The 16,168-nt window shown below is 41.9% G+C and overlaps 1 protein-coding gene across 1 annotated transcript; it reads right to left on the bottom strand.

The window, feature by feature from the left end:
- Positions 1-8,200: 8,200 nt before the first annotated feature.
- Positions 8,201-8,999, bottom strand: LOC139435410 (G2/M phase-specific E3 ubiquitin-protein ligase-like). Its single transcript, XM_071206067.1, has 3 exons — positions 8,905-8,999; positions 8,488-8,798; positions 8,201-8,379 (listed from the first exon to the last, which is right to left on the bottom strand). The coding sequence occupies exons 1-3, from the start codon at positions 8,997-8,999 to the stop codon at positions 8,201-8,203; spliced, it is 585 nt and encodes a 194-aa protein (XP_071062168.1).
- Between the last annotated feature and the right edge of the window lie 7,169 nt (positions 9,000-16,168).

The raw sequence follows: 16,168 nt of genomic DNA, 5'->3' as shown, positions 1-16,168 counted from the left end.
AACATACACTTATGCCTCAAACAGTTCAGGTATTTTCCTCATTACTGATACATTTTCATTTTTTTCTTAATAGGTTTTTTGTTATTAAGTTTCATTCCTAATGACACTGTTGTCTTTTCCCTTCAGTCACAGAATCTAGGCAGGCCTCATCCACAAGTACTTCACGGAGGGACACGCTTATGAAGTGATACTTGATTTTCTAGAAAAAAAACACAACATTTTTCTTAGTCTGAGGACCTTAAAGAGGAGGCTACAGAACGCTGGCTTAACAAGAAGGACAGACTACACTCCCATTGGCACTGTACACCAAACTGTTGCACATGAACTGAGAGGCTCGGGTCGGCTGTTGGGTTACAGAGCTATGTGGCAAACATTGCAACAAAAGTATCACCTGACAGTAAAAAGGGAGGATGTTAGACAGACGATTTCCAGACTGGATCCATCTGGTGTTCAACTTCGTACCAGGCGAAGGTTTGTCCGAAGAGGATACGTCACAGCAGGACCAAACCAAGTGTGGCACGCTGATGGATATGATAAACTTAAACCCTTTGGTATTGCCATCAGTGGCTGCATTGACGGCTTTTCAAGGAAAGTTATGTGGCTCAGGAGTGGCAGCACTAACAACGATCCGGGCATCATTGCGCAGTATTACCTGCAGTGTGTATCGGAGTTTGGACTACTTCCAGCCCGCCTTCGCACTGACTGTGGAACTGAAAATGGCACTATGGCAGCCATTAACTGCACATTACGATCTCAACACACAGATGATTTTGCAGGAGCCCTCAGTCACATGTATGGTACCTCAACTGCAAACCAGCGCATCAAGAGTTGGTGGTCTTTCTTCAGAAAGCAAAGCAAAGCCTTTTAAGGTCAGGTCCAAGAATGTATGTGTGTGTGTGTGTATATACTAGTACAGAGGTGCCCAAATACTTTAAATCTATCTGGATGAAAAAAATTGTGAAATTACATTAGAGCTATACACTAACATTGTCACAATTCACATGTTATGTCACGTTTGTAGTTTTGTCTGTGTTGGTGTTTTTCTTGTCTTTGGGTTTCCTGTCTTATTGTGTAAAGTGTTCACCCCCGTTTCCTGCCTGTCTGCTTTCTGTCTGTTTCCCTCCCTGATTACCCGATTGTGTTCACCTGTTGTCCTTGTGTTTCTCCTCCCCTGCCCGGCTGTTTCTCGTTGTCATGATTACCCCTTCTTGTATTTAGTCTTGTCTCTTTCTGTGTTCAGTGTTGGGTCATTGTTTGTTGGTGACTGAGTTCACCGGTGAGTGTTCCGTGTTTTGGCCTTATCTTGGAATTATCTTGGAATTAAAGGGTTTCTCAAGAGTTATCTGCATTTGGGTCCTGCTTCCTTCACTCGACCGTGACAGAATGACCCAACCCGAAATGGACCCAGCAGACGATCCTTTTGAGGTGGAGCTGCAACATTTTTCCTTTCCTTTGAGATGTTGCCACGATTGGTGGAAGGAAGCGTCCAGTGTTCGGCTGAAGGAGGCCGCTCTGGTAGAGGCGCACCGGTTGGCGATGGAGAAGCCCGACTTGGTGAAATACTTGCCTGACTGGATGTTGGACTTCCTCTGGAGGTGTGATTTCCGGCCTGCTGATTGCAGACAGCTGCCAGCTCTGTGTCCTGTGCCGTTGGAGGTCCCGCCGTCTACTCCCCTGCCGGGGGTCCTGCCAACCCTGTGTCCTGTGCCGTTGGAGGTCCCGCAGAATACTCTCCTGCCGGGGGTCCTGCCAACCAGGGTTTCCGCTAGGATTTTTTCTCGCCGGTCAAATGTCCAGGCAGAATTTATTTTACCGGACTAATTTGAAACTTACCGGTCATATTTCAATAATAATAATAATAGTTGTGTAGCAGAGTTTCCGTTAGCAGGTAATTACCGGACTATGAGCAGATATGCTTCAGTTTAAAACTCAGTTCACGGGGCTCATTTTTATATTGCTTCAGTTTATAATCGTAACAGATCGAAAAATTCTGATTCATTTTTCAATAAATGATTCCACAAACAACAAACAACATAATTATTACATTCAAACAAACTACTTGTAGTAGATAACGTACATTATTCAGAAGTTTACATCAACTTTGAATAATAACACGTGAGAAACGGATCCTCTCTTTCCCTCCCTCTCTCTCCTGACAGCACGTCAGTTTCTCATGCAGCTCCTGCAGCTCGCTAAACAGAGGGCGGGGCTTCAGGTGATTATGCAGAGCTGCGTGTCTCGGTCAGACTCAGCAGCTGATCTGATCTCTCTCTCGCTCCGGTTACACTTCACTCGCGTTTATGTCCATATCGATCAGATCCAGCTCTCCTGATCGGCCTTTATAGAGAGCACCGATCAAACTATTAAGAGTGAATATCGGCCGATAATGACCGGCGGCCGATCGATCGGAGCCTCCCTAATTATTACCAGACATTTTGACCGTCAGGTTTTGAATTTACCGGTTTTTTATAAATTTTACCAGCTAAAAACCGGTAATTACCGGCTAACGGAAACCCTGCTGCCAACCCTTTCTCCTGTCCCGTTGGAGGTCCCGCAGAATACTCTTCTGCCGGGGGTCCTGCCAACCCTATATCCCGTGCCGTTGGAGGTTCTACCGGGGGCCCTGCCAGCCTCATGTCCATCACCGGTCTCGCCGGGGTTCCTGCCAACTCCTGGTCCTTTTCCATGGGTGATCCTGCCGAAGCCTGTCCGACCGGCGCCGGTTTCTGTCCGGCCGACACCGGGTCCTGCCCGATCTCCGGAGCTGTCCCATCAGCGCTTTCCTGCCCGGCCTCCTGATCCTGTCTGGTCGACACCGGCTCGAGCCCGGCACCCTGAGAGCCGCGGTCTTCGCCCTCGAGCCCGGCCCCCTGAGAGCTGCGGTCTTCGCCCTCGAGCCCGGCCCCCTGAGAGCCCGGCCCCCTGAGAGCCCGGCCCCCTGAGAGCCCGGCCCCCTGAGAGCCGCAGTCTTCGCCCTCGAGCCCGGCCCCCTGAGAGCCGCGGTCTTCGCCCTCGTGCCCGGCCCCCTGAGAGCCGCGGTCTTCGCCCTCGAGCCCGGCCCCCTAAGAGCCGCGGTCTTCGCCCTCGAGCCCGGCCCCCTGAGAGCTGCGGTCTTCGCCCTCGGGCCCGGCCCCCTGACTCTTCCTGCCATTGCCTTCGCCCTCGGACCCGGCCCCCTGACTCTTCCTGCCGCTGCCTTCGGTCCTCCATGGTCCCCACCTTGGACTCTGTTTTGACCCCGGGCCGTCCGCCCGAGACCCCTTCCTGGTTCTCTGCCTTGTCCCCGGGCAGTCCGCCCGAATCCCCCTTTTTGGACTGTACCTTGCCCCCCCGGGCCGTCCGCCCGAGACCCCTTCCTGGTCCTCCGCTGTGTTCCTGGGCTGTCAGCCCAAGACCCGTCCTCCGGACCCCCTCCGCCCACCCTGCTTGGGGTTTTGGACTTTTGTGTTTTTTTTTTTTTTAGGGACGTCTGGAATCCGTCCCTTGAGGGGGGGGTTCTGTCACAATTCACATGTTATGTCACGTTTGTAGTTTTGTCTGTGTTGGTGTTTTTCTTGTCTTTGGGTTTCCTGTCTTATTGTGTAAAGTGTTCACCCCCGTTTCCTGCCTGTCTGCTTTCTGTCTGTTTCCCTCCCTGATTACCCGATTGTGTTCACCTGTTGTCCTTGTGTTTCTCCTCCCCTGCCCGGCTGTTTCTCGTTGTCATGATTACCCCTTCTTGTATTTAGTCTTGTCTCTTTCTGTGTTCAGTGTTGGGTCATTGTTTGTTGGTGACTGAGTTCACCGGTGAGTGTTCCGTGTTTTGGCCTTATCTTGGAATTAAAGGGTTTCTCAAAAGTTATCTGCATTTGGGTCCTGCTTCCTTCGCTCGACTGTGACAAACATTTTCCCAAGGGAGTTTATGTGCTCCCAAATGAAATAATGTAGGAGCGCACCAAGAAATGTACAACATTTCTAGAAATATTGTGACTTATAGCAAAATATTGTGACTTTTTACTTGACGGTGTCTTTTTTTTCAAGAAATACAAAAGTTTTGAATTCCACCTTTAGGACTCAGTTCTGGATCGAGCTCTTCAGTGACCTTAGAGAGAGGCACCTCTTCAATGGGAGCCATGAGCACAAGTGTCTGCTGCGATATGTGTTTTTGGGCATCTTACAAAAAGACCTCGATGAGTACAGACAGCTGTGGAACCACCACACCATCCGGCCTGTTCGCCTGTCTCAGTGTCCATCAGGCAAACCTGATGCCATGTACCACCTGCCTCACAGGTTTGTATTGGAATTGTTTGGTAATATTACTTTAAAATATATCTGACTTCATATAATTTGGTGTATCAGCCCAATATGACAAGTTTGTCACTTGATAGATAACGTGATTCATTTAGTCTGAAAACTCATTATTTAAAAATGATTTCAAGTCTTAAACGACTAAAAATGGATTCCAACACAAAACCTAAATCAGAAAATGTCCAAAGCTATTCTGTCGATTCCAAAAAGTACCTTGTGTTAGAAAGTGAGTAGAATGACCATATTTGACTGAAAGAGCTGCTGTCAACCTGAGATTAACTTCTCAAGTCAAAGCTCTTTGTTTAGGAATTAATTAACGAAGAACTGACTCAATGGAGTCTTAGTTATAATGCTTATCTAGCATGTTTGGGGGGTGAAATGATCCATTTGTAATCACTTGACTGGTCTTAGGTTTGGCGGAAGGGAGTGTGGATTTCCAGTGTCCTGGGAAGCCCTACACCACTTTGATGGCATCATGCAAGCATCATCTCAGTACAATTTGTGTGGTGATGAGAATCTGGAGATGCATTTTGTGGACTTGCAAAGACGGAGTGGGTTGGCTCCACCAGGGAACTGGACAGCTGCTGTTCAGAATTACATTTCCATGAAAAACATGTCTGGAGTGTAGAATACATTGCCCCACCAGACCCCCAGAACCTTTTGTGTGTACAAGTTTCCAATGTAGGTTGAATATGATTTACAATGCTGCAATTCTGAGTAGATAAGTCCAGTGAAATATTCAGCTTGTATCTTTGCATAAGTCATTAGACTGAAACCTTTCTTTGTTTAAATAAACATACAGCATATTCATGTCTTTTGTAAAACATGTTTAGTGTTACATCCGTGTTATCAGTTGAATGGTCGATCGTCAGAAAATTATACACCTAATATTTTGGTAATTAATTTTAATTTTGTTTTGAATATAAGCAGGTTCCAGTCTCTAAAATGTGAATATTTGCTGGATTAATTTGTTCTCTGTGAGGCTTCACTTTCTGACATTTTAATTACCAAGGCGTGTCCGAAATCACTCATTCACTACTCCCTATATAGGGAATTCTATATAGTGAGTAGTGAATGATTTCAGACACAGCCCATAACAAATTGATGAATCAACAATAACATTCATTCATTGCATCAGTCACATATGCTACTGTTATTTCTGTTTTCACAGTGGATCTGAGAATAAAATCTTGTGAACCAGCTACAGCCGTGTCATCTTTGTAGCGAGTGTGTAACATATATGCTATACGTAGAAAGTCCTTACGTTAAAATGAAACACTTTTAAACCATTTAATGAAGAGTCATTCAGCTTTACTCTTTCACAAAGTCCATGAAAAAACATGATAACATGGCCAAAACAAAATTGGCACATTTGCACGACAAGGTGCCTTTTGCAGTCTTTATTTACTGTTTATGTAAATATTTGTAAAACATCTTAACACATGTTCTGAACTCTTGATTTAACCACGGTCTACCTTACCTACCTAACGAGAATACAATAACAATACAATACAAATGTGTGGTGTTGTTCACATGTTAGATATGAAATAGGTCAAATCTGCCATGAAAAATACTCACATCTCTCTTACGTCACAACATTTTAGTCTGACAGACCGCAACATTAAAACAAGGGACTGTGTACTGTGTGTGGCAACATTAACTTTTACCACAAGTCATTTAATTGTTTAAAGGCCCCCAAAGCCGGGGAATTATTAATGCCAAAGTTCATGTTGGCTTTGAAGGCACCATAAGTGTCCAAAAGAAGAAGCTTTAAAATGTTGGCACAGGTATTTGCCATTGGGAATGTTGACATTGTAGAACATAGGAACTGAAGGCGTGGCAGAGGACTCATACCAGCAGGAGGCACACATGGCACACCTGTAGCGAACATTAACACCTCCTCCAAGGTCACTGAGCTGTCATTTTCTAAAAAGTAGAGAACATTGGAATCAATTGACAGTAAATACTATCTACATCAACACCGGAACTTTTTATAATCTGTGTGTATACAAATCAGACAAGAGCAAATTGACTAACCTTCACAATCGAGAAGATAGTCTGCCCAGTAACTCATAGCTTTCTCTTCCTGAGCCCTTCTGTTGCTTCCCTGTTGACTAAATTCAGGCTGGAACAGATTTTCTATCTCTGCAGCAGACAGCTTCACATCGGCATGACAGAGAGCAGGGGTCAGGACCGTCGGATGCTGCTGCAGAGCTGTCGGATGCTGCTGCAGAGCTGTCAGAAACTGCAAACTTTCAAGTCCAGCCTTGAATCTAAAATACAATTAAAAGATGCATGCAAAGATACATGTGCATCATGTAGAAGTAAGTAAGCAAGAAAATGGGACAACAGCAACACGTTTTTCATAATTATTTTAGCAATAACAATGAAATACAAAAACCTACCTTTCGATTGCAGTGTTGTTCCTGTGGATTATGTACCACTTCAGGTAATCCTCTACAATAAAATTGTTTTCTTCACATGACCTGACATGTCTGAAGCACCCAGCAGTCTGCAACATATAACAATATATCTGTATATTAACAATATATGTGAAGTATCAAAAATTATTAAAACCATTCTTTTTGCAGACGACACAAGTCTACTCTGCTGTGGGGACGATTTAGAACAGCTATTGGTCACAATGGAGAAGGAACTGAGCAGGATGAAGATCTGGTTTGACCAAAATAAATTAACATTGAATGCAAGCAAAACCAAACTCATTATATTTGGGAATCGATCGACCAATACAGAGAAGAAACTCACTATAAATGGCGTCCAATTAGAAAGAGTATCGGAAATAAAGTTCCTTGGAGTAATCATAGACAATAAATTAAGTTGGAAACCACATATAAGCTATATCAAAGCCAAAATATCCAAATCAATAGCAATTCTGAATAAAGCCAAATACCTAATTAATCAAGCTTCTTTGTTTATGCTGTACTGCTCCTTCATACTTCCATACATGATGTATTGTGTGGAAGTTTGGGGGAACACATATAAAACAAATACACATCCTATCTTCATCCTGCAAAAAGAGCCATACGAGTTATACATAAAACTACCTACAGAGAACCAACAAATAAATTGTTCATCAAACTAAAAACACTAAAACTACAAGACCTGGTTGACTATAAAACTATTCAAATTATGTTCAAAGCCGCAAATCAACAATTACCTCATAATATCTAGGGACTTTTCACACAGAGAGAAAGCATACACATGTTGAGAGGAAACTGCATTTTCAAAAAACCACCCGTACGAACAAATGCCAAACTTCATTGCATCTCATCAAAAGGTGTTAGTCTGTGGAATAACTGTAACGATGCACTGAAATATTGTACAAGTCTATCTAAAATGAAAGTATTATTTAGGAGTCTAATCATTAATGGTTATGAACAGGACCTGTAAAATCTCATTTGTTGTTATTTCTTGTAATTGTAAAAAGTAATTTCTTTCTGATTGTTTTGTAAAAAAAAAAAAGAAAAGATTAACAAGACAAACATGTCGCTGATGACGATGACCTAATGTTTTATAAGAAAAATATATGTTAGAGGGGGTAGGACCAGAAAAGTTTTTTAAGCTTCTTCTTGCCCCTGTTGAACATGAACAGAGACTATCTGAAAATTATTATTATTATTATTTTTTTTATTTTGTTTGTTATTATTTTTTTTTTTTTGGTACTTTGTTATAATTATTAATCTGAGTGAAAAAAAAAAAGGAGAATATATATATATTATTGTTATATATTTGTTTTGTTTCTGACATGTTCAATACATTGACTAAACTAAAACATGGCACTGTTCCGTATCATCAAGTCCTGAAGGATCTCCACTGAGGGTGAATTCTGAATCTAAAAGAAGAGATAACAGAGTCCCACACATTTCAAATATGACATGTAATTATAAAATTACTAATGTAGGACTTTCCCTATCTCCTCATCTGTAATGTCTCCGACAGATGCCTTGAAACTGCTCTGCCCTGAGATGTAGCTGACCAGATCCTCTGACAGAAAATTAGGACCAGGTCCACCATGCACAATGGACACAGCAATCATCTTCCCTGCTAAATAATACTCATCCTCTCTGATAGCTGTCCAAGATAATGCAGAATAAAGAAATATGAAATCAGTTTCCACATTTGAAAACACTGCAAGGTTGAAATATGGGTTCTTTTAAAACATTATACACAAAACAGAACCTGTTGAATTGTAGACCAGGTAGCGGCTCTCCACAGGTCCATAAAATATGGGCCGTTTGTTCAGCTCTTTCATGAGAAGGGAGAGAAATTCTCTCTTGGGGCCACCTGTATCGAGACCTTCCTCAAACCTCCCTTCATCGTCAGAGAATTTCACCAAGATGTCTTTCTTTTCTGAGAATGTTGCCCTTTTGAATCCTCTGACTGCTCCATCCCAGATGTTCGAGCGACAGATGTTAAATCTGCTGACAGCTCGATGGTCAATCTCTAGGGCCAGGTTTGCAGTTATCTCAGAAAGTGATTGCTGGTCCACCCTGTCATCAGATAAATTATGACCATGTTAAATGGTACACCATAGCACACATTTTTGATCAGGAAAAATAACAACCACAGTTGAAGTAAGGGTAACTTTTCTCTTACTTTGTATCCTCTGGAATGTCATGACTGCACTCAACACTGTCTGAGTCATCCTCTATTACAGGGGTGGCCAACCAGTCAGAGGTTAAGAGCCACATTTGTTCTATGTTACTGCAAAGAGCCACATCAAACACACAGTCATTGATACCGCTTGTTTCAGTTTTTTGTTTTCTGGAGACAAGATTTCAACGTCACTGGTGCATTTTTGTGGCATTGGGATATATTTTTTTAATCCTCTGGAGCAGAGAGGAGCTGTGGATTATTGTTATTGATTAATGCATCAGTGTTTCTTAGGGTCAAAAACACTAAACCCACAATTTAAGAAGAAAGCGTTTAGTTTATTTAATAAAAGAGCACATGTTCAATGTGAAAAGTGACAGAAGTTATAGATTATTTGCAATTTGGTGCTATATAGCCTATATATTTAAAAAAAAAATTATATTTTTTAAACACCTTGAATGTCAGGGGGGGGGGGGCGCGGGGCTCCGTTGGCGGGGCGCAGCTCCCCTCCAAGACAATGGTAGGGGAAACACTGGATAGTGTTTAATCAACGATGGTTCCCCCCCCTCAAAGGTGATTGGTTCACTGCATTGCCTGTATTATTGTGATTGGCCACATCAAAATTAGACGCGCTGTCATCCTCTCATACTGACACCTGACACCACACTCAGCATCAGCATTCAATACTTAACAGACCTACTAAATATCAGGTTTAACTGTCAGGAGTAGTGTTGTCACGATACCAACATTTTGGTTTCAATACCAAGTCAAGAATTGCGATTCCGATTCTTTTTCTTAAAAAAAGGGAAACAGTCTTAAATGTAATTATTGTGCTTTATTTCACACCAGAACCATAACCATGACACAAACTTTTAAACAATGAGAACAATAAATAAAATAAATGACAATAATTCGTATTAAATAAAAATTAATACATTTCTCACAGACAGGCCTCGTGGTGTCCGTAGGCTTGCCCTCACTGTCAGAGATATAGCTCAAATACATCCAAATTTCGCTTCTGGCGTCTTTTTTGTCAACAAGCCGAGGCGCAACGGCAGTTGCACTCCCACTTGCAGCGGCAGTTGCACTCCCACTTGCAGCCATGCTTCTCGTTTTCTCACATGCTCTGGCAGCTAGCGCGTGCACGAGAGAGGGGAGGCACTTGGAGCGTGCTTGAGAGGGGCGGGACTGCAGGCACAGCTGCAGTGCAGGGAGGGGAAGCAGAGCGCTGAACACACGGCTCTTAAAACGGCGCTTTCTCACCGGAGTACTTTCCCCCGTCATTCTTAAAGTACCGATACTAATGAAACGGAGGAATCGTAACGTTTTTAACGGCAGGGTATCGCGGTACCTTTCAAGTATCGGTACACCGTGCAACACTAGTCAGGAGTCAGTGTCTCTCCCCCAAACTCACATAACATTCGATATGAACTGAAGAGCCGCATGAAACCAGGCAAAGAGCCGCATGCGGCTCGAGAGCCGCGGGTTGGCCACCCCTGCTCTATTACAATGGGCGCATACAGCTGAGTATATTTGCTGAGAAATTGACATGCACAAGTTTACATTGTTGATGTTTTCATATAAAACATACTTGAATTGTAGAAAGGAAAGTATAATACCTATAGCACGCCGTTTCCAGCACACCTCCTGATGTTCCTGGGCCCTCTTGTGAGTCAGAAAATAAGACCTGAATCACAAACCATAACAGGGATAGGACAGGTAAGTTGAAGTATTTTAAATCATGGCTATCAGAGGGCTGATTTAGAAAGAAAAGACTATTCTAATGTACACAAACGTGGATCTCTGGGTCAGTGTGACACATTATTTCATGTAGTTTAAGACATTAATTGTGTGACAATATTTTCAGACAAGGCTAAATGTGAACAATAGACAATGTTTAGGAGCCACAATTACCGGAGCTGCTGAATCAGTGCCTGACTCTCCATCTGCAGGTTCCCATATCTGGAAGTAAAAAACAATATATCAGTGTGACACTTCAAATTTGACAGAACTAGAGCTTAACACATTTGAACATAAATATTGAATTATATTATTCTGACTGATAGTGTATGTGATTTGCGAGAGGGGCAATGATCCTTCTTACATTATCACTTTCAGTGAAAAACATACAAATTATTATGGTGTGATTTTGCAGCGATCTGCACTAAATAAAGTTGTTTTCTTAAGTTTGTAAAATATGTGTAGGCCAGGACGCTGCAACAATTACCGCAATTTAAAAATGCTATTTTGGGACATGTTTCATCGTAAAAATATGCCGTCTATGTGAAATCTAGAAACATTTTCACTTCCAGATAGAATTTACAATATAAGCGATCTAAGATACAACAAATGTAGTACTCACTAATGTATCAGCTGCATTGAATTCTGCAGAAGTTGGACTCATGATGATCACCTCTGAATCCGATGAGTTGGATTCAGAGCTGGTTTCCTGAGCTGTGAAATACAAGAACAGGTATAAGAGGATTTTAGACTACTCAGAACAACAGAGTGCTTTCCTTGACAAACAAATACATTAAAAAAGCTCTTCTTGGTTGGCAATTCATTTCACAATTACTTACAAGATGTAAAGAAATCTTCAGCTGTACAAATGTACAGTGTGATACGTTGGTAGGCCTTCCCCACTACCTCTTTGTACTCGTTTAGAGTGAAGGGTACTTCTGTTCCTGGTATATTGGTTATCTTTGTACCGTCAGGGTAGAGCAGTACGTAGGGACCGCCATGTAATTTCTGTCGAAGGTCTTCATTTTTTGCTCAGCAGCTCTCTGCAATTCGTCCGCATCCGACTCTGGTCGTATCAAAAGGGGAAGTACTGTTCCTCTTACAGTCTTCAGTACACCATCTTTCAGCCTCATAAGGCCTACTGAAATCTACAGAGAAACAATGAAATAGGCGAATGTTCAACTAGTTCAGTGACACTATAAATACATGACAGAATGGACTGTCGGCAAATTATTAGTATATCTCAGCAAAAAAATGTACCTTCACAACCCTCAGGTTGACTTTTGATGGTGTTTTTTTCTTCTTAAAACCTGCTCGTCTCTCCTTCTCTTTTACACTCCGGAATGTCCGAAATAACTCCAGTGTGTTTTTTCCTGTAGCCTCTGCTTGAAATAAGAGTCCAATCAATCGTCAATGACAAAGAACAGAGAGACATACAGTGTTCTCACCCATACTCATAATATAGTGTACATTGCCTAAGCCTAATTCAAAAAATAAAAAAATAAAAATTACCTCCACTTGTGCCTGTTTTATCAACATCACACAGGAATTTGATGTCCTTGCCACATGAACAGCAAAAGGCTGATTTAGAAGCCTGCTGCTGTCCACAAAAAGGACAATACATTATGACCTGCAACAAAACAAATAAAGTATCATTAGTGTGAGAGAGATTTTCTTTTCAGCAATGTAGATGGAAGGAATGGAGGCTGGAGTCCGCTTTATATCAAACACTGAGTTTAATGAGAGCCAACGGCCGGGAGCATTGGCAGGGTTCTCACACGTCTTCATCATGTGATTCCCCAGCCAACACTGAAGATTACACAGAAACACAGCGCAAATCTACACAGATAATCAAGGAGGAGCCTCTATTTCGCGCGTCTTCTGATCGATAATCACAAGAACCTGGATTCAGAGACAAAGACAGTCTGTTAAAGTCCTCTGGCAGTTAGTCACAGTCCCCCAACAGGAAAGCGGAACCTTTAACCCTTTAACCTTTAACCTCTTAAACCCCTGCTCTAAGTTATAGCAGACCTATGTGAAACACAAAATGCTTTTTGGTACAAACACATAAACAAAAATATTTCCTTCACAGATCCACGCTTTTATCAATTCATTGATAACCAATTAACATTAGTCTAAGAATATTTTCAGTCACTACTTGAATCAAATAAAACGTCCTCAGAGTTGGGTGGATTCCTCATTACATTAATCACATCAAAAGCAGAATAAGATTGGAACAGCCAATCACAATGGTTGATACAGACAACCATAATAGAAAAATCATCTTTCTTCAGTGTTTGATTTCTTTTGTCAAAAAGCACAATAATAACACATATGCAATACAAAAATATAATAGTAAAATATATGTTTCAAAAACAAGATCTTTTATCATTTATCCCTCAGTTAATCTCATTCATCAAACACAAATTCAAATTCAGCTTACATCTTTAAAGATTTACTTTAAGGTAATTACTTATTAAAACACAATTAGAATGTAGGATTATAAGAAATCCAATTGAGGTATAAAATCAGAATCATTAGGGATTCAGTTAAAAATTCACAGTCAAGGTATACATTCACAGTGATGAATCGATCAATCTGTAATCTGTAAAGCTACAGTGTCCTCCATTTTTAGCATTACTTTACGTTTACTTCAATACACTTATTCAAGAGTAAGGCACTTTACTACATACATTTTATTCAAATACATTTGTTCAAAAATCTGAAAAGGAGAAGTCAGACATTTTATTGAAAACAACCTGAGAAAGGAAAAGTCAAAACATTTATTCTTTATTCTGAGTGTCAACTTTAATCAATTTATCAATCGCTGAAAGGAGGTACCCAAGGTACCGGAACTGCCACGGAGACCCATGGGTCTGGAAGCTCGGCGTCGTACATCAACATTGTGTCATCTACAGTAGAGTACCCCACTAGCCTCTGTGGGGCCTGGAGGGTAGTCTTGGCAACCCTGCGTATGGCTAATTTAATTACAGTGATCAAACAGGTCACTAGGATTAGCACAACCAAGATAAACACTGCAACAGTAACAACAAATTTAACCAACCCCGCTCCCCAGGACCCAAGAGTTCCACTTAAATCCCCAAGTGTAAACCCATGAGTTTCATGCAATTCTTTTATCCCCTTAGCTGTGTCCTGGACCATATCCGTAACTTCAGGTGTGGCGTCAGAGACAAAGGAACAGCACTCTGCACCAATTACTTTACATGCGCCCCCCTGGGCAGCTAAGAGGAGGTCCAGCGCCATGCGATTCTGTAGTGCTACTGTCCTAACTTCCTGCAGTTCTTTATGTTCCGCTAACATCGCGATACTTGATACATTTAGATGATGCTCCACTACTTTGGACAATGCCATGATTTCCTGCTGACTAACATAAATGCCGTACCAAGGCAAAAATAGGCTCGCTACCTGTTGTCCTTTTGTAATGGACCTGCTGTTCCTGTGTAGAGAGGGAAGTATCGCTGCAATCTCATTTGCCTCTACTTTACGGATTAAAGGAATTAGGTAGGCTAGATAACAGGTGCCATAAAAAACGTCATATGGTACGCAGCCATAAGCCCGGTCGCCACAAACTAAGTAAACTCTCTGTGGGAGGGGAATTCTAGCTAATGTTACCCTCACTATGGTATTACAGTCGCTGTGTCCCACATCCGGAGAGGTGTGAGATCCTGCTTCATTCTGGAAACAGATGGACACATTCTTCCATTCGTGTACTGAAATTGGGGGAACATATACTGAACAGTCACGTGTAGGGGGATTGCCTAGGGGTATTGGTTTCGTGCAATCATGTATTTTAACCTCAACGGAGTTCACTGTTCTGGAGCCAAACCAGGGCACAACTGTTACCAAAGCTTCAACCAGCAAAGATGCCAGGTGTGGTTGTTTTGTGCATGTTGGACTTGTGGAATTAACCGAACAATTAGTTTGTACCAGAGCTAACTGGAATCTGTATTCAAAAGCTAGGTTAATGTATTTCTTCACATATATTAGTTTTAAAAACATCAATCGTTTGAAACCGTCAGGCAGATAATTTGTATTTACTGTCTCAACAATGAGAGAGACCAGACCCTTGTACTGTAACGGTTTATCAGAGTCTGTTGGGTATGACGGAGTATAGCAGTCCTCAGCCTCATCGCTAATCCTAGAGTAAATTTCGTTCCAGTTGATTAATTTATAGTCTGCTCTTGCAAACGGGATTGGGCTAAACATGGGAGAATGCATGGATTCTGGCATATTTTGGCATAGCCAACAGTTGCTAATATTACATTCATGGGCGTAGTCTAACATTAAGTTTACTGCAGAATTAGTTTTAGTTCGTTTAAAAGGAGTGATTTAAGGCCTTTTTGAAAAACCTACATCACCTGCTGAGTATTTAAGTGGAGTGGATAGAACATTTGTTTTTCTATCTAAATGTAGCATGCAGTAGCACCTGGATTGGGAACCTGGTAATCTGGTTTCCTCGTTGTACATTTTACCTAGTAATGATTAAGGATAGTAACATTGTCTGTTATAATATTAGAAATATCTTATTGTTCAATACATTATCAATCTGAAAATATCAATTAATTTATTTGTTTAGTGTGAAAGTGTAATCTGATCTGACAATTAATTTATTTGTTTAGTGTGAAAGTGTAATCTGATCTGACAAAATATATTTGTCACCACTATGTAACACATATCTGTTCATCGGAAATATAAAAACAATCATTAATTGTACATCTGTAATCATATGGTCATTCAATTCAAATGTTATCTGTGTACAAGAGTTGGAAGAACATGTCCTCCTGACTCGTTCTCCTCCTCTCTTTATGACACAGAATGTCTGGTGTGTGAAGGCATCCTGATACTGTAGATTAGCACTGAGGTGCTGATTGGCTCAAAACTCTTCTTCCCCAGAGCACCATATTTCAAACCCCCCAATTGCTCTGCTTTTGTGGCTCATTCAGTGAGCACTTTATGATCTCCCAGTGAACCAGAGGCTCATCTGCCTGCATTCCTTCTGCTATCTGCTTGAGAGCAGAGCCTATTCCAAATGGCACATCCAGATGCCACCCCCGTGATGGGAGAGGTTAGGAAGAAATCTGCCCTTCCAAGAACCATGGAGCCTCTGAAGCCATCGCTCGTCCTGCAGAGTTGTCTGTTTGGCCCCCCCCCGAGCAGTAAGATGAAGAAGCATCCCATCCCATCAGAAAGTTGAAGATTAGAATCCTCTCATCTCGAAAGACCTCGTGCCTCCTTGCCCGTGGCTGGGGGTGCTCTCTGCAGCCAGAGGGTGTGACCCTCTCTCTCTGACCCTTGACCTTCAGAGCTGTCCTAGTGATTGGGTTAACACTTCATAGAGATGTTTTCCTGGGTGCAGACAACTCAAAGTAATGGATTAGCACATTATCATTCAATTACAAAAATACGATAGGCCCCTCAGAATTATTTGGGAGCCTTCCTGACACATGCACATGCATACATGTAAGGTTTGTGTTAGTCATTTAACATGCAAGAATCATATACTCAT

The sequence above is a fragment of the Pseudochaenichthys georgianus genome, chromosome 16, assembly GCF_902827115.2.
Source record: "Pseudochaenichthys georgianus chromosome 16, fPseGeo1.2, whole genome shotgun sequence".
In the NCBI taxonomy this organism is placed as follows: Eukaryota; Metazoa; Chordata; class Actinopteri; order Perciformes; family Channichthyidae; genus Pseudochaenichthys; species Pseudochaenichthys georgianus.
This window is presented reverse-complemented; position numbering and strand designations above follow the sequence as displayed.